General features: G+C 42.8%; 1 protein-coding gene across 2 annotated transcripts in view; it reads left to right on the forward strand.

Moving 5' to 3' along the window:
• Positions 1-26060, forward strand: part of OLFM3 (olfactomedin 3) — a 198541-nt gene that overhangs the window by 122085 nt on the left and 50396 nt on the right. The window contains exon 1 of one of the 2 annotated variants that reach the window (XM_077332853.1): positions 20569-20837. The exons of the other annotated variant lie outside the window; for it this stretch is intronic. Within the exon in view, the coding sequence (XP_077188968.1) occupies positions 20667-20837 (171 nt within the window). The 5' untranslated portion in view covers positions 20569-20666. Of the gene's footprint in view, positions 1-20568; positions 20838-26060 lie in introns of those variants that run through there. 2 annotated transcript variants of the gene reach the window in all.

Genomic DNA, 26060 nt, shown 5'->3' on the forward strand with positions numbered 1-26060 from the left:
TCAAATCAACTTATTTGCTCTGCTGTTGTTGTTAGGTGCGAAGTCGTGTCCGACCCATCACAACCCCATGGACAATGATCCTCCATTTGCTCTGTATATTACTATAAATACGTCACCCCCTTTTCCCACCCTCCTCATGGTCTCCATTTTTCTTCTCATATTGTACTTTAGTTTCTTTAGTTGACTTTTAAAGTCATCATTCTCTTCCTCTCTGTTGTTTACTGTTTCCACATACTCTCCTCCTTCTTTTTATTCTCCTCAATACATCCTATTGTTTTCCCCACTGAACAGTAGGAGTTAAATCACAAGTTAGGATGAAAAGGATATTTAGACGTTCAATATATTATTGAAACACAAATCTGTAGCTATCAACAATTCATTATGGGTGAGGACTAATGGCTTTTAATTGACAGCTCTGGCTTGTTATGAAGATACTGCAGCTGATTTATTTCAAGTCCTCAGGAACCCAGTGTTGTTAAAGACCTAAAAAGTTTGGGTTCCTCAAGGATTTCTTTTCCTATATGTACATATTCACTTAGGTCAGTCAAACGCCTGGTTTGGGTTCTTCTGAAGATGTACATTTGTGAGATGCAAACTATTTATAATGTTTCTGAACCCCATCTTCATGTTGACAGTCTTAGGGTGATGGTAACAATTTCTCTATAATTTTCTTCTGGTTATAGTCTGCTGGATGCCAAGTTCAGTTACTGATGGGCCCCTTTCTATTGGTGGTAGGTTTATGCTCTTCCGGTTTTAATCTGTTTTTCAGCTTTTAATCTATGTGATGTCAATTATTTTGAAATTATTTTGCAAGGCTGAACATAAATGTTTTAAATAGACAGACAGACAGAAGTAGGATCCTGGAGATCCTAGAATTAAAACTGATCTTCAGACAAAAGAAATCAGTTCCACTAGATCAGGAGTAGTCAAACTGCGGCCCTCCAGATGTTGGCAGAGGCTCATTTGAATTGTAGTCCATGGACATCTGGAGGGCCACAGTTTTTACTACCCCTGCCCTAGAGAAAATGGCTGTTTGGGAGGGTGTGCTTCATGGCATTATACTCTGCTGAGGTCCCTCTCCTCTCTAAAACTCTCTTTCCACAAGTTCAAGTCACAAATCTCCAGGAATTTCCTAACCCAGAGTTGGCAACCCTAGACAGAGGCAACCCTATGAAATTAGATCTTTCCAATTGAGTGTACCTAAAAGCATTCTTCAGCAGCTTAAATTTATTCTGGCACAAACTTTCATTAGGTAGATTCTGCCTTATCCATTGTATGCTGGGACTATGAAAGTTGGTAGGACAACCACTAGTAAATTTTTAATTTGCCATTTCTATATTTCCTTGCTCTGATGTGGTCAAAACAGTGTATAAAGTGGATGATGGGTTGCTACGACCTCTTAATGAGAGTGAGGAAGAGAGATCACAGTGGATGAGATCGGCTTACAGCGTGCTTATATATTTATTATTTATATCCTACTTTTCAAACAATTATCTCCCAAAGTACTTCACATCAATCAAGGGACATGGGGCCTTCCCCTTGTCTTACAAGCTGAAGAAACGAGGCATTATCAGAGGAGGGAAATGAAAAGAAAAGGTAGGGAAGGAAGATCAGCTTGACAGCATCAGATATAAGATAGCATCAGATAGAAGAAAAGCCAGGGATGGTCCTCCCTTGCTGGCTGCCTAGATGGATGGTGAAATTCTCCTGTGGCCCATAGGCCATTGGCTGGTAACAGACAGAAGTGTCTTCTTCTCCTCACTTCTGCAGTCCATAAGTAACTGGCTGTTAGAGCACTGTCTGGCAGAGAGGGAAGAAATAAATCTGCTGTTGCTGCTACTGCTCATTCTCTGACTGATTGTTGAGGACTAAACTGATCTTGATGTTCTTCCTTGGAAAGTAGAGCGCATCCTTCCAGTGAGGCTTGGACCACTGACAGGTAGTTCCTTATTCCCTGCCCACTAATAGTTGGAGAGGGGGAAACAAGGTCCTAGAAGATACCAATAATCAGGTACCAGCTGTCATGTTGGACTTCTAAATGAACTGAAAATGTCACATTGTTTTTATACTTTGGAGGGGAGGGATAATAACTCATCCCCAACTTCTGTATGAACTTTCTCACTATCTCTAGATTACACCATTGTGGAGATTTTCTCGTCCACATAGTGAGGCAAAGTTAAGAATCAGATAGGCCTATATATTTTGCCTTCAGAGATTTTGAAGCCTCTAAAAATTGGAGGCCTTAGGCAACATCCTGTTGGTAAATCCAGCCTCAAGGCTAAATAAAGGTGATTAACTGAAATGAGAATCTTCTGACATTTATGTTTAAAGCAGACTTCATTGTTATAGTATTGGTTGACCTTCTACCTGCACCCAATGCTTTTCATAACTCTAGACTGAACCAGCTGTATAATTATTGCAGGGTAGCTTCTGGTCTCATTCCAAGACCTACATTTGTCACAACCTTTATAGAGGTGTCCTGGGCAAAAGAAGAAAGTCCAAAACTTGATTTTGCTTAAGGGATGGAGCAAATGAAGAAGAGGCAGTTTCATTCTCATTCTCATGGCAATTATAGTGGCAAATGCTCTAAGAGCAACTGCAGATAATCGGCTTTTTGCATATGCTACATCATAGTCAGGGAGTGGTGGAGGTGTTAAATGGCAGTCATTTCAACCTAACAGCAAAGAGATAAGATTAGGCCCCTTAACCAGTTTTAGATGCCAGTTTTAGTTATACCCACCTACTTGGTGGTGGTTACCTCTAATTGGGCCTTATGTCCCCTATTCAAGTTCTTTTCCCCAGTAGGATTTTCCTTGGTGATTGATTGAAACTGAGTCCAGTTCTAGGTGTATTATGCATGGCAAGAAACCTCACAAAAAGTCTACCCCAAAAGACATTGTTGTTCTTATTTCTGAACAAGGGAACATTTTTGCTGTGCAAAACCTATTGTGTTATTTTTCATTATGTATGACAGCACCTCCTCATAGCATTGTCTGTTTATCTGTAACTAGCTTTGCAATGACTTCTCTTATGTGATGGCACTGAGGATGCTCTTTTTTATACATAAATGTTAGCATGCTTTTGGTCTCCTCCCCTTTTCTGCTCACAGTCCCGCATCCTCCAATGGGAGCTCAAGTGCCTGCCACTGATTCTCTGCCTCTGTCAGCAATCACATGAACATGCCATTTGCCCTGGCAACCAAGTTAACTGTATTGCTATGTAAATTAGTAGGATTACTCTGTGGTAATGGTAATGCAAACACTCCTGAGACTACAAAGCTCAGCCTCTGATCAGTGATCATGGGCGGGGGCCTTGTTTGAAAGTTTATCAGGCTGGTGAAGTAGAGGGGGTCTGAAATGCTATTTCCGGGTTGCAGGAAAATGAGAAAGAACAGCTGCTTCAGGCTATGGGCAGAGGCTCCCGTTCTGGCTTGCCAGTGATTTAAAAATACCTTCACGGGGGAAGGGATGGCATGGTGGAGGCTTTAAGTTTGCATGGGAACCTGTGGTCTGCTGTGGTCCATCCTGCTCATTCTCTACAAGGAACAATATACCTCAGAGGGGGAAAGGTGGTGGTTTTGGCATTCAGAAGCTTGTCTCCTCACAAAAAAGTCTCCATTTCCATGAACTACAATCCCATAAAGCCCTGCTAGCAGCATGTGTCAAAGTGGTGTTCAGTGACTTTGCAACACAACAGGGGACGTTCCCCCTCCCACAGTTATAATCACAATGGTTTAGAATGCATAATTGCTCAAAAAAATCAACCACGCAAAATCAGAGCACATGCATAAATGGGAATGTTTTAAAAACATTTTTAAAAGGATTTTAAAGGGTCAGCAAATTGACTGCGGAGGAAACCAGTGCATGCATAATAGGCCCTAGTCTATCACCTAAACTGTATACCACATTTGCTGTCCCACACACGTTATAATACTCCTAGCACTCAGTAACCTCCACCGGTATTCAAGGGCATCTCTTTCTTCTTCAGTGCATTATTTGACTCTCAACATTATGAAGACATTGAAAATAAAGATCTTTGAGTACCTCTAGCCCCATAACTTTATACTTCCATTCTTTTCTGAGTTGTTGTAACACTGTTGGATGTCTTAAGCAGGTCTTTCCTTCATCCATTGCAATTTTGCTAAAATAACAGCAATTGCTTATGACACACCTTTCACAGATCATTTGGTGTGAGTCTCAGATCTTGTGGTTGGCCTTCCCCTGGCAGACCTGTTTGTTGCTCTTGCTTCTCAGATGGCACATCTGCTTGGACTCATCAATTTCTTTAGTACGTCTGCTTACATTCTGCAAAAGCCACTATTTTCACAACAGCCAGCCATTGTACATTTCTTCAGGACAAAGGGGAACGTGAGTATCAGGTAAAATTCTTGAATCAAACCCCCACCCTTGGAGAATTTTCCTATCTATCAGCAACCCAAAACAACTCTGGTTATCAAAGATTCTTTCTAGGGTATCTAAGAGCTTAGTAGACTCCAGTCACTAACATTAATCATAGGACAACTGATCCCAGCAAGTAGGGAGGGAACTGTTTATGAGTACCAACAGTTTCAAAGCTAGTTTGCTAAAGTGCCAAGATAACTGTTGGACAGATGGGAGGAAAAGTTTGGTGTTCAAAACTGGATGCACAGGGGTTTTTTGTTTTGTTTTATTTATTTGTTTGTTTCAGGCCATTAATTTTGGGAAAGTTTTCCTTCCTGTTGACCATAATTAATCCAATTTATTTGTTTAACCTAGTTACCTGTTTTATAATGTCTTATATCACTAAATTACATCTTTCTTTAGGACACATACATTCTGGCAATTATAATATCTTTGCAAAAACCAGGGCATTTACTTCATCCCACAGTATTACTATGAGATTTATCCCATAGTGTTACTGTTTATTAATAGTCTGCAAATAATAAACACATATAATTCCACTGTAAATGTTCTAGTTTCAAAACCATAGCAATAGGAGGGGCAGTGGAAGGTGGGTAGTGAAACTGACTGGTGAAATGGCTCATGATCATTAAAACCTACCAGGCCAGTTGCAGACACATGTTGCTCATCTATTAGACCAGGGGTAGTCAATGCTGGCAGGGGCTCATGGGAATTGTAGTCCATGGACATCTGGAGGGCCGCAGTTTGACTACCCCTGTATTAGACTGAAATGAACAAAGTGAGTGTTCTGGGAAGGCACCTCGGAGCCAGTTTATTCATGTAGCATGTGTTACAGGCCTCGTGCTTCCAGGGGCTCGTGCTTCCATGAACTGGTTCATGCCCCCCCCTACATAACAATATCCAACAGTAGTGAGAAGTTGTATCTTTCTGTTCCAATGTGATTTGTGGATATTTGCCCATTTTATAGTGGTACTTTGACCTTTGGTTGGCATGTCAGTTTCCTGGCCTGGCTTTCATATTATGACCTTTTAAAGTTCTATAATTATTCTCTCTCTTTTTTCGGTACAGATGTTTCATAACTAATGACTTGGATAATTAACAGCCTTATCTTGCATAATAGTTTTGGGAATACTGTGTGTCTCATCTAGCTCTTCCTCCGAGCAGAAAGTGCTTAAAATATCTATTACAGTTCTGCCTTAGGATGTTCCAAATAGGACCTGTCTGGTGCCTTAGATGATTAATTAAACGATGACGGTCTGTCTTCTTCAGAGGAATGGGTGTGTTACAGTGCAATCCTAAGAACGCTTCCCTAGGAATAAGCCCCATTGAACAGTCAAGAGTAATATTCTGAGTAAGTTTTCTTAGGATGGCTCCCTTAGCCTTTAAATCTTATTTATTACTTGCATATTTAATGCTGTACATCAGTGGTTCTCAACCTTCCTAATGCTCTGACCCTTTAATATAGTTCCACATGTTGACCTCCAACCATAAAATTATTTTTATCGTCATAATCCTTTTTTCTGGTTTGCCTGGAGAATATGGCTGCTTTCTCAGGATGCCAGCCTGCAGGTGGGCCCTGGGTATCCCCTGGAATCACAGCTCCTCTGCAGGCCACAAAGAACAATTATGCTAGAGAAAAGCGGCTGCTTCGGAGGGGAGAGGGACTGTATGATATCGAGTTCCCCCACCTGGATCTGCCTCCCTCATGCCCCCTGTGCAAGCACAGAGGTGCCTGCCCACCTGCAGCAGCTCCAGGACCTCAAAGATACAGTTGGTGTGCCTATAGCTGGCCAGCAACACCTCCAGGCAGGGACCCAGAATGGCGTCCATGGCAGCCATGGCTCCCTCTTGCTCATGTGGATGGAAGGAAGGAGGAAGGATGCCCGGCTCGCTCTGGTTTCCCTAATCCATCGTGCTGCCTCCAGCCCTTGTAGGGAGATGCCTGCAGGGGGCTGAGGCTGCCCTATTGCACACTATGGCCTTGCTCACGAGTAGGCGTGCCAGCCTCCAAGTGAAGCCTGGGGATCCCCAGCAGTTACCACTCCTCCCCAGAGTCCAGAGAGCAGGGAACGACTGTTTTGAAAGGGGAGAGCTGTAGGCCTGATGGTCATGACCCCTGTGAAAGGATTGTTTGACCCCCAAAGTATCATACACTTTAGAAACAAATGTCCTCTTAACTTTATACTTGACCCTCCCTTCCAGTTTCTTCATTTTAGGACCTCTCAGCCTGGTATTGATGCTCATCAGTGCCCCCTTATACCAGTTGCTGGGGAGCCTAGGTGGGAACATGTTGCAGCCATCCTGCTCTTGGGCTTGCTAGAGTCAGCTGGTTGGCCACTGTGTGAACAGAATGCTGGAATAGGTGGGCCTTGGTCTGATCCAGCAAATCTTATGTCCTTATATGTTAGTCAGGTAAACAGAACATTTCCAACAGCATGATCACTCATTACCCGAGCATCAGATCTCATCTATCTGATTCGGGTGGCTGCCAAACAGCTTTGTGGCTGTGCAGTATCTATGGTGGTGGAGTTTCATTTCCTTCTGCCACATACTCACTTTTGCATCTGCATACTAAGTGAAACTGATTCTCATGCAGATGCACGAGTGGTTGGATGAAGTAATACGATGCAGAGAAGTTCAAATCCCATACAGCTGTCTGAGAATGAACACACACATGCAAAGTAACAGCAGTAACACGGAGAATTCAATGAACACCCACGGATAAGACTTGCTGATCAGGCATCTCGCTATTTATGTAAACAAATGGCAGCCAAGTGGCAGGTAGTGACAACATGTGTGCATGTGTGGGGAGAACTAGGGCTCCCATTATTCTGTGTGGGAATATTTATGCACAAAATATTGCCAGCTGCACAGTAGTGTATTTTAAGTAAAAATATTTATAACATAAATGAGCTTGAACTGCTTACAAACAGCCAAACTGCTTCATGAAAAGTCATCTCCCTTTTCACAACATGAACCGGTGAGTGTTTGACCATTCTTTGTTCATATCTAAGAAAAAGACTCCCTAGTTGATGATAACCATAAGTAGTAAAAGGCAGTTTTGTTGATATCTAGCACTGACTTGCACCCTTATGGACTAGATCCAAAGGTCTTTGATCTCCAATAAACTCCTACTGCAAACCACAGGAATCCTGTACAATATCAGGGCTATACCATATAACTGCATATCTACATTCTGACCAAAGAAAGGTCTTCTTTTAGTGTTTCACATTTATAGGTAGATTTTATGCATTTGTAATCCAGTTTGGTTTCTCAGACGGATAGAGCTGTTTCTACATTTAGGCTACTAACTCCCTATATTTTACCCCACAGAAAAGTGCATGTCCAGATTGGCTGCATCTGAATACTCTTGAGAATGATTGAGAATTATATTACTCAAGAGCATCAAAAGGCAGCAGCTGAGGCCCAAGGAGGAATAGGAAATAAGAAGAAGAAGAAGAGTTGGTTCTTATATGCCGCTTTTCCCTACCCGAAGGAGGCTCAACGCAGCTTACAGTCGCCTTCCCATTCCTCTCCCCACAACAGACACCCTGTGGGGTGGGTGAGGCTGAGAGAGCCCTGATATCACTGCCCGGTCAGAACAGTTTTATCAGTGCCGTAGCGAGCCCAAGGTCACCCAGCTGGTTGCATGTGGGGGAGCGCAGGATCAAACCTGGCTCGCCAGATTAGAAGCCCACGCTCCTAACCACTACACCAAACTGGCTCTCCAAGAGAGTAGTGAAGTACAGAAGGCTGGATCTTATCATGGTTGTGGAGGGAGAAGTACAATGCGGAAGACCCCATGGAAACTGGGAACGGAAGAGAGTATCAGTTAGTGCAGCAGTTGCTCTATATTTTGAGAGAGGACAGCCAAATGAAGCGGTTGTTTCCTCTGTGGGCCAGCCAGGACTTAACCTCAACTGGATTCCTCCCTCGGGATGCTTATTTGAACAGTCTGACTTTCCTTAAAGGCAACGAGAGCTGGATAATTCACTCAGGGAGGTGAGTCTGGAAAGTTATCTAGTTAGGATATTCTGCCCAGTTAAGTAATGAAGCGAGGGCTGAAACTAATATAGGATGTGTCATGAAAATGATTTCTAGTGACATTGTGAAAATTGTGGTCCTAGTCACTAGTATTTGCATCCTGAAAATGGATTTAGGTTCACCCACACTGCCACATCCACCTGTTCTCACAGTAGCTTAAGCAACGGTCACAGTCCCCTGACAGAATGTGCTTGACAATCCTCTGATCAAAGAATTTGATGCATTTGATGGGGTGTACAGCTCACTGAGGTGTCCTTTGAATTCGATCCCAGATGATTCAGAATTGTTTTATTGAGCCTGCAAAACTCAACTTTCTGTGACCTCTATAGCTGAATCCCCTAGTCTAGACTTCTTGACTGTGCAGTGTGAGAGATTTTGCCTGTGTGGAAATTTCCATTTGTATCCTTCAGCAGACAAATACTGCCAGGTAGGGGGAAAAGGAGGGGGAGTGAAAGGTGAATGCATGTTGACAACACTAGCAAATTAATAAAGCTCGACTTGTGTACTGCAGCTCTGGCTTCCAGTTATTTATTTTGGTATGGCTACAAGTGAGACAGATATACAAATACAATATAGTTTTACCTAGTGGGGCATTTTCCCCCCTCCTTTTACTGCTGCCAGTTTGCTTTCTCCCCTCAAAGAGAAGCTGAGGCTCCCCATAAATCCTTTGTCAGTGGGAACGGGCAAAGGAGCTGATCTCTTTGAAATAAGTTACTGCAAGGTTCCAAACCTCCCCCGACTCAAACAAATGCTCGACAAAAGAAGCACGAATTCTAATTTGGCTTCACACCACTCAGATAGCCCCAGGTTAGTGCAGATGTATGGCTCTTTTCATCCTCAATGGTCTTTACAAACACTGACTAATTAATCCTCCCAGCATTCAGACAGTTGGATGTGCTGCTTTTACGTTTTATGAGGATAGCTCTCCTACCCAGAGTGTTGAGGGAGTTGCAGCAGAGTGGTACACAGAATACGTTGACTCCCAATAGTATCAAAATGGCTGCTTTCTCTAGGGGATCAGAAAGACGCTTGGGCAATGAATTTCCAACTAATCACCTTAGAATTTCAGATTCATGATGGAAAGAACACATCTTTTCCCCAGAGTCTTTTTTTTTTATTATTTCACTGTATGTTTTGATTCCTTTTTATTCTTGGTATGACACAGATTTCTCGTTCCAGTGCTGTTCTCTCTGTCTGAAATTAAGATGCAAGAGACAACAGGGCTTTGATATAGTTATGTCAAAGAGGGGATTTCACCAAGCTAAGATTTCAACACCTCTCTGAATTCTTTCTTCTATACAAGAGTTTAAATACAAGCCCTGGCCTCCATTGTCTATGGGCACCCTCCTTGCAATGCTCTCCCTGAAATAATTCATTGTACTTTTTAATTATATTCCTTAATCATTTCCTTCTTCATAGTTATTTTGTGGGCAATTCTGCACATCTAAAAAAATAGCATTACGCCAGTATAATGGTGTAGCACTAAAAATGATCACACCTCCAGCCACTCCTCACCTTTCCGTCTTGCTTTTGTCTGCCACCTTTTCACATTTCTTACACTCCACATGCCTGCTTGAAATGGCGGAAGAGAGCAACGCACTTTACACAAGACTCTTCCGGCTGTCAATCAAGCCAGGCAACCAATGCCCTTTCTCAATATTTTAAAGGGCCCGTGATGACCAATTTCTTAAAAAAAAAATTCAAACCTTCTATGTTGAAATGCCTATGCATCTAATCATAGATGCATAGTGCTTTTTGAATGCCACTCATTATGGAATCAAAAGTCTTGAAGAAAAATAATCTCATTCCTGATTTTTTTGGGGGGAGGACTTTAGAGAGGCATGCTTTGTGTGACAACTTTGGGGAAAATTTATTTTTGGCTTTGCCTCCACCCTGTCACATTGTTATATTTTGATGCTGGCTCAGTCCAGAAGCTTGAGGTAAGAGACAAGATTCCCTTCTTAAACTTATACTCCTGAAAATGGCATTTGAGAGGCTTTTGAAATTTCAAAAATAAACAAAATATTCTATTCAGTGTAGGGAAAAGGTCAGATGGAATCAGGGATAAAAGTTGAATCAATCATAACTCTGAGATAATTTCACAAACTCCCTTCCCTACTTGGAAGATTGGGATGTACTACCAAGTACCCAAATTCCTTCTCTAAACAAACTAGGGAATATTCCACTCTTTAGCTTTTCCTTTTTCAAATGGGCAGAGAGTTACTTCTCTAAACTAGAAAATCTACCCTTTTTTGTAGCCCGAATGGGTATCTTCAACAATCCTCCCACTTCTCCTTGCCAACCTTCCCAGTCTTCCCAGTCTTCAGTCAGTCCTTATCAGAAGTCAGTCCCCAAGTCTTTCTTCTCAACTGAGGTTATCAAATGAAATCTTTGTTAGCAGCCTGCATTAATCCTTCACAGTTTGTCATTATACAGCTCTTGTTAGCTTTTAAAGCACAGTTGGTCACACAGGCACACTATGAGAGGTTGTTGAATGGATGTCTATATTCACCAATTGTGTCGGTTGCAGAAGCATCTTACAGGCTGGGCTGCACAGATTATTTCTGCCTCTACCATCACACAATGCTGAGCAGGAGAGGTTTAACACCCCTTCTGGTAAGGACTATGAAGCAGAGACAGAACTGTTGGGGCCATGATTGCAACACCAATGATTTACACAATGATTGAGCAGCTAGCAGAATCCAGTGCAGGCACAGGTGATAACTTGCTGATGCCAAGCTCTTCAAAACCAATCAGTATCTGTTCCCCTTGTATGATGCTGCAGCCAGGGTCTCAGCGGGTCCAACTCCCAGTTCCGTCTGACAAGGACATCATATTTCTTTTTTCTACGGCACTCAGTGGTGGGGAGGGGGTGATATTTTTTCTAATCCATGCCATGAGCCACTACTGGCAAGCTGCTTTCTTTTTATATACTCAAAACACAGGTTTTGCATAGAAAAACTGGGTTGTTTCATTTGCATCTGGACTAAACCTGAACCCATTTTTAAGAGCAAGCAGCCATGAATTGTATATATATTTTTTCAAAATCCAATATTCTACCATATCAACTATCTCCAAGAAATGATTCAGAACTGGGAAGCATAGGATTGCTTTTTGTATATCTCTAACCAAGCCTCAACACCCCTCATAAAATTATACAGCAGACCACAGTGTGTTTTGAAACAGGCAGCAATCGGCTTTCTGTATATCATGGTTAAATCAGGTGGATTGACTGTAATAATTTGAAATTCACTAGAGAAAAGATGAGACTTCCCTGCATTTAGATCCCAAACTCAGCATATTTGCCTTAATATCAGGGTTGCACTTCTAAAAGAGCTAGATATTTTTTTTGAAAAAGTTTACCTTGCCAAAAATTAATGGAAAAAATCTTATCCATAATATTAACCATCAAAGGAAGGGAGGGGACACTGAGCTGTACAGGTTGTTTTAAGGGTATTTCAAATGTTTCCTCTGAAATTTCAGCATGTCAAAAAAAAAAAAAAGCATGGAGGGAGTCACCTGTTCTGTTGCTCTACAAAATTAGTCTAGCTTCCCAAACTTCTGGCTTCACCTGGGACCTCCAGAAACATTATGAGGGGTGAATTTACAGTGATAAGGGGGAAAGCAACAATTGGGTGCTTTCACACACACTAAATAATGCACTTTCAATCGGCATTCAATGCTCATTGCAATTGAATTTTGCTGTGTGAAACGGCAAAATCCACTTGCAAACAGTCGCTGGATTGAAACTACAATATTCTGCATGTTTGAAAGTACCCAGTCTCAGAGTACAAATCTACTGCTGGATCAGACCACTGTGATCACTAAAACAATAGGCACTTTTTTGGTTATAGTTAATACAAATTTGATAAGGATAATCTACTAGGCATAAGTATCAGGGATACTCCACACACCTACATACACCACAGGTTCCTTGGCCATAACATCTTAGACTCAAGTCTGTCATTTCAGTGCTGTCTAGAAGCCTTCTAGCTGCTCCTTTAAATCGTATCACCTTGTGCCCACACCTGATTTTTTTTAACAAGCCCCATTCCATTGGCATGGCATCTTCCCGGGCTGCAGAATAGATGTGGAAGTAAATTCTCCTTCTCTGGTGTATTCTCACACCTCCTGAAAGGAAGGTCCCAGGATCTGAATTTTACCTGAGGCACTACCCTCTTCCCAATCTGTTCTGTTCTTCTTCAGTGTTGTTTTTGTGCAAATAGAGGGGTTTTGTGTAAATAGAAATGCCTCATTTATTTTTTCTTAACATATTCTGGGGGGAGAAGAATGGAGTGTTTTTAAACTACTCTTTCTTTTAATCCTGGGAGCTCAGAATGGGACATGGTTTATCTCCTGGATCAGTTTCATCTCAGGCTGCTAGTCCTGGAGCCCCAGGTTCTCTAGGACGACATTCACCAAGGCTTTCAATGGCTAATAAAACCTTTGCATTTTTAAGTAATGCTCTGTGACTCTAGGCAGGGAGCTGTATGCTCATTTATTGACCATTTTCAATATGCTTGGAACCTAATCACTGGTGACATTTTTGTGACTGTACAGCTCCCTGCCAAGCTCCCTCCTCTTTTTGTCCTCCAAACCACTGACATGTTAGTGAGGTCTGGACTGTTCAATGGGGGCAGGCAGAAAGCAGAAGACAATAAGGACCCATTGGTGAAGCCATAGTTGCTAACAGAAAATCTCTATACATCCAGTGGTGGCATTTGAAAAGGAAAAGTGTGAGATAAGTGGAAAGCCCATTACTAATGCAGAGACAACCAGTTCTGTAGATCCCTCCCCCCCTTTTAGGGCAAAAAATGGTTGTATGGCAAAGTTTTGTGGCAACATGCATGCCCAAATTCTTTACAATCTGGACAGTTGTCCTGCCTTTTCTGTTACCATATCCTAGATCAAACAGCTATAAGCACAAAGGAATATGGCCAACAGAGTTGTGGATGGGAGATCCCAGCAGCAGATGGGGATAAGATGGGTGGGGGGCAGGTCTCCCATTGTATCAGAAGACCTCCTGGCATCAGTTCCTGTTCCCCACTGAAACTTCACAGGCTAGCATGGCTCCAACACACAATCTCACTTCCAACACAAAACCATAAGTGACATCATCACATCAAACCAACATTCTAGGATACACCCAAAACTTTATGACTTACCTACAAAGTTTGGGGAAAATCCTAGAGCATTGCCCTTGACATGATGATGCCTCTTCCAGTTTTGCCACAGAAGAAATGTTCCACATTGACACAACTGTTCCTGCCCTTCAGCATTTTCCAGTGGGTTATCAATTATGTATAAACTGTAGCAACATAGCATTATCTGACTTTTTTTTACACAATTGAGAACATATACAAACCATTGCAATACAAGCAACCAGTAGATTAATCTTGACCAGTGCTGAAAACAACTTAGGGGTTGCTGGCAAACTGTCAGAGTATTACTGAGGCTTATATGAACATGAAGAAAAACAAGGGGTCAGAAACCATAACTGGGGGCATTTCCTGTCCTCAGTACTTCATCAAACTCCATCTCTTGCATCTTCCAAGGGAGAGAGTTGTGCAAGGCTGTCTTTGTGATAGAAACTCAAACATCTCCCTACAGTGGGAAATGGACAAGGTCTACCAAGCAACAAGTGCCAGGAATAGGAATTGACGCTCAGCTGGGCATCCTAGTTTCCCAATTTCACACATGTCTTAAACTCTATAGCCATTCCAAAAGCATATTACAAAGAGTCTGAAAGATGGCAGTGGATAGGTGGGGAAAGTTTGGAGGTAAAAGCACTGGCAAATTCAGATAGCTGTAAAGATCATCATGGCACTCAAGTGCATTAAGAATATTTCTGTCCCACTGCATCTGCCAAATCAGTTGGTTTTATGGGCTGCAAAGTCAACATTGGAATGTTCTTCACCCAAGGATGTAGGCTCCGAACAGACACAAATGAGTTGCACTATCACAGAAACAGACAGACTCCAAGATGTCAAGCTACTGAAATGATCTGTTTTAACTCGCTTTCACACAACCTAAATAATGCAGTTTCACTCCACTTCAGTGACCATTTGCAAGTGGATTGTACCATTTCACAAAGTAAAATCCAGTCACAAAGTGGATTGAAAGTGCATTATTTAGTGTGTGTGGAAGTACCTTTAATCAGAACATCCGTGATTTAAGTCCGTCTGATTTCTGGGGGAAATCAAAGTCTAGATACATGAGATGGAAAGTGAATGGAACTGCTAGTATTTTTCTTCTAGTGGGGCTAGTTCCAATCTGGACCATGGTATGAAGGTGTGTGTGTGGGGGGGGGGGTAAGCCTTCCTCCATGTCATTTACTTAACCAGAATTGGCCCTGGCTAACCGCTGCTATGTTTGCTTGTCATGGCAAATGGCATAGAAAGTGACATAGGAGAAGCCATAATGCTTCATTTCAGGCTCCCTTCCCCAGTACCTGATTTTTAAAGAAAAGTGCTAAAAGCTCCATTGATGGAACTCCAGTGACTCACACAGCTCATGTTAGTTGTATTGCGAGTTAAGGGACCTTAAAAGTTGATGGCATTTAGTTAGGCTGCTCACAAATGCGGTTCAAAGAAAAGAACATGGCCAGAAAGTATCAACTTGGTGCACCTTTTTCTATCACTAAAACATTCATGTTCCTATTCTGTTCCGAGAATGAATTTGATGGAATATTGAGAGCGTTTAGTGTATGCTGTTAGAGAAGTTCCATGAAAACAACAGTTATATAACCAAAGGTCAGAAGCCTCACTAAAGCAGTTTGCATTGGGCAATAAAATGTTGTTTTCATACAAGTCATTTCTTCTGGTACAAAGACAGAAGTGAGTCCTGCTTAGTTAACTCAAATGCATATTTGAGTTCATTATTCCCTTGTTTATGTGAAACAAATTTCTATTCAATCTGAAGTTCCTATCAAGCAAGGCTTTTCCAAGTTAGATCTTTGATCAAGTCAGAGAGATCATTCATTAACATATTAATCTGATGTCAGTTATATCAGATTATATAAAGCCTGATGCACAAAAAATTACAATGGGCTGTAGGTTGCCCATGCTCCATTTCAATATTCCTCATCCAGTCTGCAAAGGTAGGGGGGGAGTATTGATAGAGTATGAGTTGCGTAACAGCTGATCATGACATGTGGGAGCCCAATCCCTTTAAATGCTCCCTGCCAGCTAGCCAAGGAGGGGAGAGTTTAAATGCAGTAGGGGCCCCATATTACAGGTGATCATGTGGCTGTCATGATTGGCTGTAACATGGTAGCATGAGCATATTCCCCACACCTTTGTTGGCAAAGATTTGCCTGTGAAGATGAGGTGGGTTACATCTTGAACATATCAAAACCTCTAGTCATGTCTCTGGCTGGAGGCTTTGGAATGCTCAACACATCAGAAGTACACACGTACAATTATATTGTATGATGTTGACTCCAATTCCAACATTCCAACATTCATCCCTCTTGAAATTCCAACATCATCCCTCTTGAAATCAAATGTACTGAGCCAACAAGAGAGTTGTGCAAGGAGAGGCTGCTTTCTTTCATGATAAACAGCTTTCCTTATGTCACCAATGGAGTTTTGGATGTAAGTCAGACGCACACACCTCACTCAAACTGCAATGCCTGTTATGTTGATCTCACCAGATGCATCCTGTAATTGTTGTTGGATCAGGACTAAAGATAATATTTTGCCACTTTTTACCAACTTTTGACCAGAATTCACCTCACAAATATCAAGAAAGTTCTTGAACCCCATACAAGAACCCGAGGAAACCCATCTCACTGTGATTAAAATAAAACCACCTCCAATTAAGAATACATAGGGACTATGTCTCAGAAACCAACAATAATCCTTTGATATGATGATAGTCACATCTTATTTTTCTCTCTCTTGATTGATTGATTTAATTCATTTATATCCTGCCTTTCACCTTAGCAGAGATTCAAAGAAGCTTATATTGTTTTCCTCTCCCCCATTTTACCCTCACAACAACTTTGTGAAGTAAATTAGGCAGAGAGAGTGTGTTTGGACCAAAGATTGGCCCACCTACAGAGCTTCCACGGCATGAGTGAGGATTCGAAACTGGATCTTCCAGATCCTAGTCAAACCATTACACCACACTGGCTCTTACTTATATTTGCCACCTAGAAGAGAACTGCCATCTGATAAAAGCTTCAAAGCTTCAGATTATCTCATAAAAGGTCTTGGATAGGCAGTTGGAGCTGTCTTCAAAGCACATTTTTACTAATGGTGCTCACAGGCAATGCACCCACTCAGCTGCACCTTCAGTCTCAAATTCAAACACTCCCATAATGTCCAAAGGTCCCTGCATTTAGAAAATTAGCTAAGCTGGGAGAAGAAATCTAACCCATCACCTACTGTTTTCTACATGTAGGAAGAACACATTCAAAATACAATCCCATGCCTTCATTTTGAACTGCTGTAATTTTCAGAGATGACAGGCTGTAAAGGTGTAAGTGGAAAATGTGTAAAGGTGTAAGTGGAAGGTGTAAGTGGAAAAAGTGGAGATCGGGCTAGCCTGATCTCATCAGATCTCAGTAGCTAAGCAGGGTCAGCCGTAGCTAATATTTGGATGGAAGACCTGCAAAACATACCAGGAGCATGAGGTGGAGGCAGGCCATAGCAAAACACCTCTGAACATCTCTTACCTAGAAAACCCTATGGAAGGGTTGGCCAAACAGTGGCTTTCCAGATGTCTATGCACTACAATGACCACGAGCCCCTGCCAGCAATTACTCATGGTAATTGTCACCCATGGACTTCTGGAGAGCCACTATTGGGGGGGGGGGTGTCACCATAAATCATCTGTGACCTAATGGCACTTTCTGTCACCACCAGACCAAGTGAGTATAGAAGAGAGATGAAGGTTCTGGCAGGGTCAGGAGAGGACAAGGAGTAACAATAACAACAAAACCCCTGCAAGCTTGAGGCACAGGAACTGGCTGAGCAGTTTGATTCTTCTCACTTTTTCTTTCTGTAGAAGTTGTTGGAGAGCTCAAGCATCCCCAAGTGAGTCTACACTCTCAAGCAGAGTCAGTGAGGCTAAGAATGGGATCTCTGTTTTTAAAACAGTACAGCACAATCAGCACCATTTTACACACACATACAAACCAGTCATTAATGTGAACCATTCAAAGCTGTTTAATAGTGAGCAAACCAGTCAGTCAAGCAGCCAAGGATAATAAAGAAACACTGTAGTTTTTAAAGTCTTGCCATCTGTTGTTTGTCTTAGTTTGCATATGTGCAGCCATATTTTCCCACACTCTAATGGGAAATGTTACTGCCCCCCATCCAAATGCACATCATCCCTTCCCTCCATGACCCAGAAGGAATTGAAACGCCCCTAGTACAGCTATCCCAAAACTCTCTGGCAGCTGCTCCTGTTGGATGGCAGTGAGGCAAGGTGCTTGGGAGGAACCTGGGGTGCCACCTCCAGCTTGGGAAATTCCTGGCGATTTGGAGGCGGCACTGGGGGAGAATGGAGTTGGAGGGGAGCTTAGCAGGGATGCAACTCCATTCTCTCCATCCTCAGAAGCTGCAGGGGAACTAGCCATCAGTTGTAATTCTGGGACAATCCTGGAGGTTGGCAATCCTGTGCTACATGTGTGGAGACACATTACTGAAAAGGATCTTCCCAGTTTGTTCATTCTTCTTCATTGTGGATTATCCATATACAATTATTGATACAGGCAATATTGGATTCTTTTTCTAAATACAACCAGACATGAAAACATGTAGTTATGAAGAGCTGTTTTTTTTTTTTTTTTTTTTTTTTGTGCCCTGCGTTTTACTACTCGGAGGAGTCTCAAAGCAGCTAACAATCGCTTACGCTTGCTCTTCCCACAGCAGACACCCAGTGAGGTAGGTGAAGCTGTGAGAGCTCTGAGAGAACTATAACTGCCCAAGGTCACCCAGATGGCTGCATGTGAAGGAGGAATGGGGATCAGACGCAGTTCTCCAGATTAGAGGCCAACACCCTTAACTGTTGCATCAAGCTGGCTCTCCAGTTGGATCAGGAAGGTGAAGTCCCAAAATTAAAGTCATGCAAACGTTGTATTTCTCTAGTTCACATAAAGCTGACTGACAATGAGAAAAGTTACAGGGCTCATCCAGGTCCCAGAACCCTGACCAAGCAGAGACATTTCATGACTACCACACTTGTTTGCAGCCAGGACTGCAAAGACTGCATATCCTAACGCCAATTCACGAGTTCAGGAGATGAGACTGAGGCAGGGGAAGAAGAAGAAGAAGAAGAAGAGGAGGAGGAGGGGGAGGAGGGGGAGGAGGAGGAGGAGGAGAGGAGGAGTTGGTTCTTATATGCCGCTTTTATCTAACCGAAGGAGGCTCAAAGTGGCTTACAGTCGCCTTCCCTTTCCTCTCCCCACAACAGACACCCTGTGAGGTGGGTGAGGCTGAGAGAGCCCTGATATCACTGCTCGGTCAGAACAGCTTTATCAGTGCTGTGGTGAGCCCAAGATCACCCAGCTGGCTGCACGTGGAGAAGGAGCAGGGAATCAAACCAGATTAGTCCGCACTCTAACTACTACACCAAACTGGCTCTCAACATCAAGGAAGGAAACTTTCAGTAGCCAGACATGTGTACATGAAAACAGGAAATGCACAGGTGTGCTACAGCGGTGCATATACTATGCACAGAAATAACAATCACATACCACTGTGCAATTCTAGATTGACCATGAACAGAATCAGGTTGCATGTAGGCTTAGTATTAAACCTTGCTGCATCACCACAGATATTTTAGGAGAAAAGCAAAGAGAGAAACTTCTAGGGAGCCATCTGGCACCTCTCCATTGATCCCTGTTCACATGTCCATTAGTTTTCGAGTCATACACTGCTGCTTTTCTGTTGACAGTTCTGCTGATGATTTCTTTTCTGTTGATGATTTCTGGTGCAGAAAGGCACCAGTTCTGCTGGTGGTTCTGTTGATGATTTCTTTTCTGTTGATGGCTTTCACCTTTTGTTTGTTTGTTTGTTTTGTCATATTCTGTGCCTTAGTCAACCCCGCTGTAATGGCTAAACTGCTATATCGTCCTTTTGGTATGTAGTGGTTAGAGCACCAGAATAGGATCCAAGTGACCCTGAGTCAAGTCCCCTTTCTGCCCTGGAGCCTGCAGGTTGACCTTGAGCCAGTCACTCTCTATATTGCCCCAGCCTACACCTCACAGGGTTGCTGTGAGGATAAAATGAAGTTAAAGAGGATGGCAGAAGGCTCTTTGGGTCCTCACTGGGGGAAAAGGCAGCGTGGATCTAAATGTAATAAAAAAACAACTAAATAGATTTTTACTATTTATTTGTTTTTTATTACATTTAGATCCACACTGCCTTTTCCCCCAGATCAAAGGGTGTGGTACAATTCTGAACAAATAAAATGTAAAATGTTTGCATGGAGGGAAGCCCGTGGAAATACATACAGTTTATTTCCCAGTGTGAGAGCCAGTGTGGTATAGTGGGAAAGCCTCTGCTCTGGAGAACTGAGTTTGATTCCTGACTCTTGCTCCACATGTAGCCAGTCACAGTTATTATCAGAGCTCTCTCAGCCCCACTTCCAAGGTGTCTGTTCTGGAGAGAGGAAGGGAAAGGCGACTGTAAGCTGTTCGGGTACTCTGTTCTTAAGTTAGAGAATCCTACTCTTCTTAATTTCCTGGCGAGCAAAGATCTGTTTGCCTTAAATGATTGCCTAGCTTCAGATCACACGGAGGCAGTTTTGGGGAATGGCACTCCTCCTGTGATGGCAAACTCCCTCGTAAACTTTTCGATAGTTCTGTGTTCAGTCTAAATACTGTGCATGAATCCCAGTTTCCCTTACACATACCCGCTCTTTGTACAGGAGATTCCCTGGGTAGGGCTTATCCCTGTTGGTGCCGTCTGTTTCATTAGGCACCGTCTCTAGCTCTGAAGAAATCCCTTAGACTCTTCCACTCCTTTCCCTTCCCTTGGCAGGAATGCTGTAATAGTTCTAGGCACACAGTGTGCCTGTCTGTGGCCAGTCTGCTGTAGCGTGGAGTGGGAAGCAGAGGAAATCAGAAGCTGTGCTAAGGGGAGGGGGGGTGAGGCTGCTGGGAGTGTGTGTTTTAGTGGATGATTAGATCTGGGGAGGCTGATCCCCTTTCATGCTGAGGATGTGGTGAGCTGCAGGCACGCCTCTCCCTGCCTGCCTGCCTGCTCTAGGATGATAATCAGTCACTATGAACACTCATTAGCCTCCACAGCAATGAGTCCTCCTCTGCTCAAGCTTGGTGCTGTTCTGAGTACCATGGCGATGATCTCCAACTGGATGTCCCAAACCCTCCCGTCACTGGTCGGACTCAATACCACCAGGCTGTCCACTTCTAATACTCTAGTAAGTAACTTGGATCTCTTGAAAGCCTTTGGAGGGGGGCAATGCTCGTCTATGTGTGTTTGTGTGTGTGGGCTTTTAAAAGAGACCACTCAAGGGGATAACTTTTAAGTTGCCATCTTTTAAAATCTGCTGAAGTATCCCACCTTTGGGCTCTGAAGGAATCTTTGGCAAGAATCTTCGCAGGCTGGCTACAGGAGAAGATTTGCTAAGTGGGTTCACAGAGTACTTTTTATCCAAGAGTCAAAACTGCATGCAAGTCTTGACAGAGTTGAGGGTTTCTGGTTCCCTTTCCTAGGCTGTGTTGTTGTTGTTAATTTGCATGTTCTAGTCACACAGAGCAAAAGGGATCAGAGCACTGGGAATGTTTTTCTTTCCGCTCCTCTATAAAAACCGTCATATATAAAAGGACAGGTGGGGGGGTGTTTCTTCTTTTGGCCATTTTAAAATACAGCCTAAGATTTCAAAGTAGAAGTTTTATAGTGTGGCTGAAAACAAGCAAACAGAAAACTTGTAGGCAAACTGATTAAGGAGGGATGCCGATGATATACCGGCAATAGATCGCCTGGTACTTTTCTTTATGGATTTAATCTTCCACTGTGAGAATCTGCTGTCTGGACAAGGTATGTATCCGTAAATTTTGTACTTCGAAACAGGAACTCATTCAAAATTGCTCTTATCTCACTCTGTGGTCTTAATCGCTCCATGGAGCGGAAGATTTCTGGGTCTTCTGCCCTACCGTTTGATGATGAACGGGAACTAATGAAAGTTTCAGGTGGGGCTCGTGACAAAATATTAGACAGGAATCTTTCCTCTCTACCTGAGTTTCATCCATCAAGATTGCCATCAAACATCAGGACAGGACAGAACAGCTTTAGAGGGCTCAGTTTCGCTGAAAAACTAAACATGTGATTAATTTACTGATCAATGTTTAATTTGCTGGTAGCCTGTTGAGGGAAGCAGATAATGACAGTAGTTAGCTTTTAGTGCTGTTCATTTGGAACCATTTGTTTTGCTATTTTCAAGAACCTTCCAATAGAGCCCATTGATTTAAGTGGGGGAGGGGGCAAATCCTGAGTGTTTTCAACCAATACAGCGGAATGCCCCTCAAGCTTTGTTTCAACTGAGGTTGAGGAAAGATATGGATTTATTTGAGCTGTATATCCACAGTTTCACTTCATCATACAGTTGAAGTTGCAGCTTTTCTTCTAGGGTGAAGCAGCACAGTTCTTGATAATTCAGCAAAGCCGAGTCTCTGGAAGGATTTTATATAGGAGCATACAGCTTCTCCCTCTTCCCCCTTCCTTTTCCAATATTTTACTGGAGTCTTCAGGCTCACTTGAGGTGAAAGAACCAAGGGTGGTTTGGAATGCAAATACCAGTCAACCTGGTGTAGATATTGGAAGTGTCAGATAAGATTCTGGGTGTCCTAGGTTCAAATCCCCAGTCTGCCATGAATGCTTGCAGGGTGATCTTGGGCCAGTCACAGACTTTCCGTCACGGATTTCCCGCCTACCTCACAGGGTTGTTGTGACGAGAGAATGGAGTAGGAAAGAAGAATGCAAACTGCTTTGGGTTCATACTGTGGGCAAAGAATACCCGCTGCCACAATGAATATATAGAAAAGGTGGTTTCTTCCCACCCCTTGTGTTTTCAAACAAAATGTGACTGTTCCCCAGAACTTTGTGCTATTTAATCTTCAGCCAGGATCAGGTCTTTGGACTGTGCTAGGAAACTTGCCCCCTAGCTCCTAGCCCAGAAAAGACTCCCCTACAGATGGAAGAGAGAGAGAGAGAGCAAAATGTGTAGCAGGAAGGTGGGGTGTCCTGCGGAAGAACAGTTTGAGTGACTTTTGGATATGGAAACAGACTGCCATTCTCCAGTATGAGGCAAAGTTTTAGCCCTCTTCCTATTTTGCATGGTCTTGCCCTTCTTCATGTTCTTAAGACAATCTTGTGATACGGGTTCTTGTTTCAATGTCCTATGTGATAAATTTGCAGAACTATTATACTCCGTGTACTATACTAAATACGAGCACACAAGAAGAAATATTTTGCTTATAGATTGCAATTTGTAGAATATTTACTGTGCAGAATCTCTCCAGACAATGCACATTTTATAAACCAGTAAGTTTACATTGCCTGAAACCCTCACTCATGGCATAGACTATACACATACTTTGTACACACTCATTACATTTCAAAGCCTTGTACCTATAATATTGTAGCAATTCATACACCAATCAGGCATGCTAGGCCAATGTTATGACCCTCCCACACACTGTAAAGGAAAGATTCAGAGAACAGTAGCTTACACAAGGAACGGTGGTTTACCCAAGGTGACTGCTCTTTCATCGAATCTCAACAGAAGGTAAACTGAAAGAGTGCAAGTGTCAGGATAACATCTGCAAGATCTGGGTTGAAATCCTCACTCTGCTACAGAAGCTTACTCAGGGACCTTGGGCCAGTCATCCCCTCTCCACCTAACCTACCTCACTGTCCTGGGTTGAGGATGAAATGGGGGAAGGGAGAACCAGGTAGGCCACTCTGGGCTCTCACGAAGAAGAGCAAAATAAAAATGCAGTAGACAGAAAGTGAAATAAAGGGACTGAAGCATGTTTTCATAGAATCATAGAGTTGGAAGGGGCCATACAGGCCATCTAGTCCAACCCCCTGCTCAATGCAGGAGCAGCCCAAAGCATCCTAAAGCAGGATGAGAGAGGAGCATGCCAAGAGAGAGGGGCATGCCTCTTTAGGACACTTTTGCTGCACTTACTTCCTCGTGAATGTAGAAAACTAAATTTTCTTTAATATTCTACCTGTTTAGTTGGAGAAATGTATAAAGGTATGTAGACACTACATTTGCTGCTCATCTGAAGCGGATGAGATTTTGATGACCCATCAAGTAACCTGGCCATTAAATACAAATTCTTTAATGCCAGCTTGGTGAAGCGGTTAGGAGTGCGGAATTTTAATCTGGTGAGCCGGGTTTGATTCCCTGTTCCTCCTCCACATGCAGCCAGCTGGGTGACCTTGGGCTCGCCAAAGCATGATAAATCTATTCTGATGGAGCAGTGATATCAGGGCTCTCTCAGCCTCACCCACCTCACAGGGTGTCTGTTGTGGGGAGAGGAAAGGGAAGGTGACTGTATGCTGCTTTGAGACACCTTCGGGTAGAGAAAAGTGGCAACTCCTCTTCTTCTTCTAGTGCCAGTCTCATTGAAACAAATGGGAGTACTTAACAGGGTTTGTGCAAGAATATGTCATGACAAATTATGCCTCTTGGGAAGCTCAGCAACAGGCACTGCAGCTTGAAACATTTCCCTTGTAATCCAATGGCAACAGTATGTTTTGTCTGTATTACCACTCTTCAAATACCAAACTTGCGGATCTCATCAACCGCATCTACAAGTAGCGATGTGAAGCCACACTTCCTCCTACCCATCCCATGTTACCCTCATTTCTCCCAACTCACCCCTCTCTCTGAAGTTGTGTATCTCTTGTTCCTTCTCATTTCCTTCTTTCTCTTTGTTGGCTCCTCCCCCTCTCCAGCTCCCAACTACATTGCCACTGTGAAATCCTGGAGTGTGACTCTGACCCATTATGGATAATGCACTTTTAATGTGCTTCTGCAGCTGGATTTTCCTGTGCGAAACAGGAAAATCTCCTTCTCAAGTGCATTGAATGTGCATTGTTCAATATTTGCATGATGGGACTAAGTCTCTGCAGAGCACCAAGATCACTGAGAGCATCATCATCTTTACCATCCTGTGATACCCCTATACCCTGTCTCCGAACTCTTTGGCATGACCTTGTGACCCTCATTCCCAACTGGAATTGAATTCATGCAACTGCATTCCTTCCCATCCATACTTCACTCCCCCTGTTGTCTCCCCAGCTGCCAATTTCTTGGACTGCAAGCTCCTTTGAGTAAGGATGTGTCTGTTTTCTTGTTTATGAGACTGTTATATAACTCTATTTTCTTCTCAGCTTCCTACAGCTATTATTCCAACCCAAATGTATTTATTTATGGCAGACATCTTTTCCTGTTTACAGAGGGGAAAAGATCTTTTCTTCAGCTTTCTTGTTTTTTCCTCTTAATCAGACCTGCTAGCAGTAAGCCTGCACTTGTACGAGTCAACTCAGCAGCTTTTCTGCACACGCACACGGACGCACACACACAAACACACACAAACACCACACTTCATTTTAACTGACTGTGCCTCTTTTTGGCTGTGCATTTTCCCTATGAACAGAAGCTTTTCTAAAATCATCAACATGCTGGAGATGATTTTTTTTTAAAGCAGGAGGCAGGAAGCAGTGGGGCCTAAATATAGCCTAATATCATCAATCATTTAAGCCTGGGCAGCCAATCACAATATACCTCTGTGGCTCCTAAGGAATTATTTTGTGCTAAATACACATCAGATGAAGAGGGGAAGTTCTTTTAAAAACAACTTGTGGTGATTACTTTTAGAACTGCAACAAGCAAGATGCTATGACTTCTTCTAGTCAGGCATGTCTCAGAAAGATATTTGAAATCTGTTAGCCTTGGGAAGAGTTTTGCACATTCATTCCCTGGTCTCTGCCTTCCTTTCCTTTCCCTTTGTTGTCTCCCTAACTGTCCTGATTTATATTGTGGGCTCCTCAGGGCAGGAATGCTTCTTTATTATTTTGTTCCCTTGTAAAGCCCCAGGGAAGCAGATGGCCCTATATCAAATAAAGAATAAACGCAAGATTTGGAACAAAGGCTCATAATCATGGCAGTTGCTCAGATGTATTGCCTGCCCTATTGCTAAGGTTCAAGATAAATAGTCCTAATCCTGTATCTCATTTATCTATTATTGGCCATACATAAACCATGATCACCCAATCAGAGATTTTTAATCCTCTGACAATTTGGTTCACAAGTGGGTTTGAGGTTGTCATGATGAATACTCAGTGTGCTGTTGATTTGTATTTGAACAGTTCACATATGTACTTGACAATGCAAAAACATTTCCCGTGAATGTACATGTTTGTATAGATTCTCCATTGCTTTTCCCTCCGCCACTGCTACCATCTCTCTCCATCTGCTGTTTGCCGCTATGATTCGGTACACAGATCATTTTCATTTCATGGTAAGGGACTCTGGATGGGAGGAGTTTTTCTCTGTGCCATACAGCTTCCTGAGTCAGTGTTCATTAACAGGAAAGGCAGATGAAATGTCCAGATCAGGAATAATTTG

Source organism: Paroedura picta, chromosome 4 (assembly GCF_049243985.1).
Source record: "Paroedura picta isolate Pp20150507F chromosome 4, Ppicta_v3.0, whole genome shotgun sequence".
Taxonomy (NCBI): Eukaryota; Metazoa; Chordata; class Lepidosauria; order Squamata; family Gekkonidae; genus Paroedura; species Paroedura picta.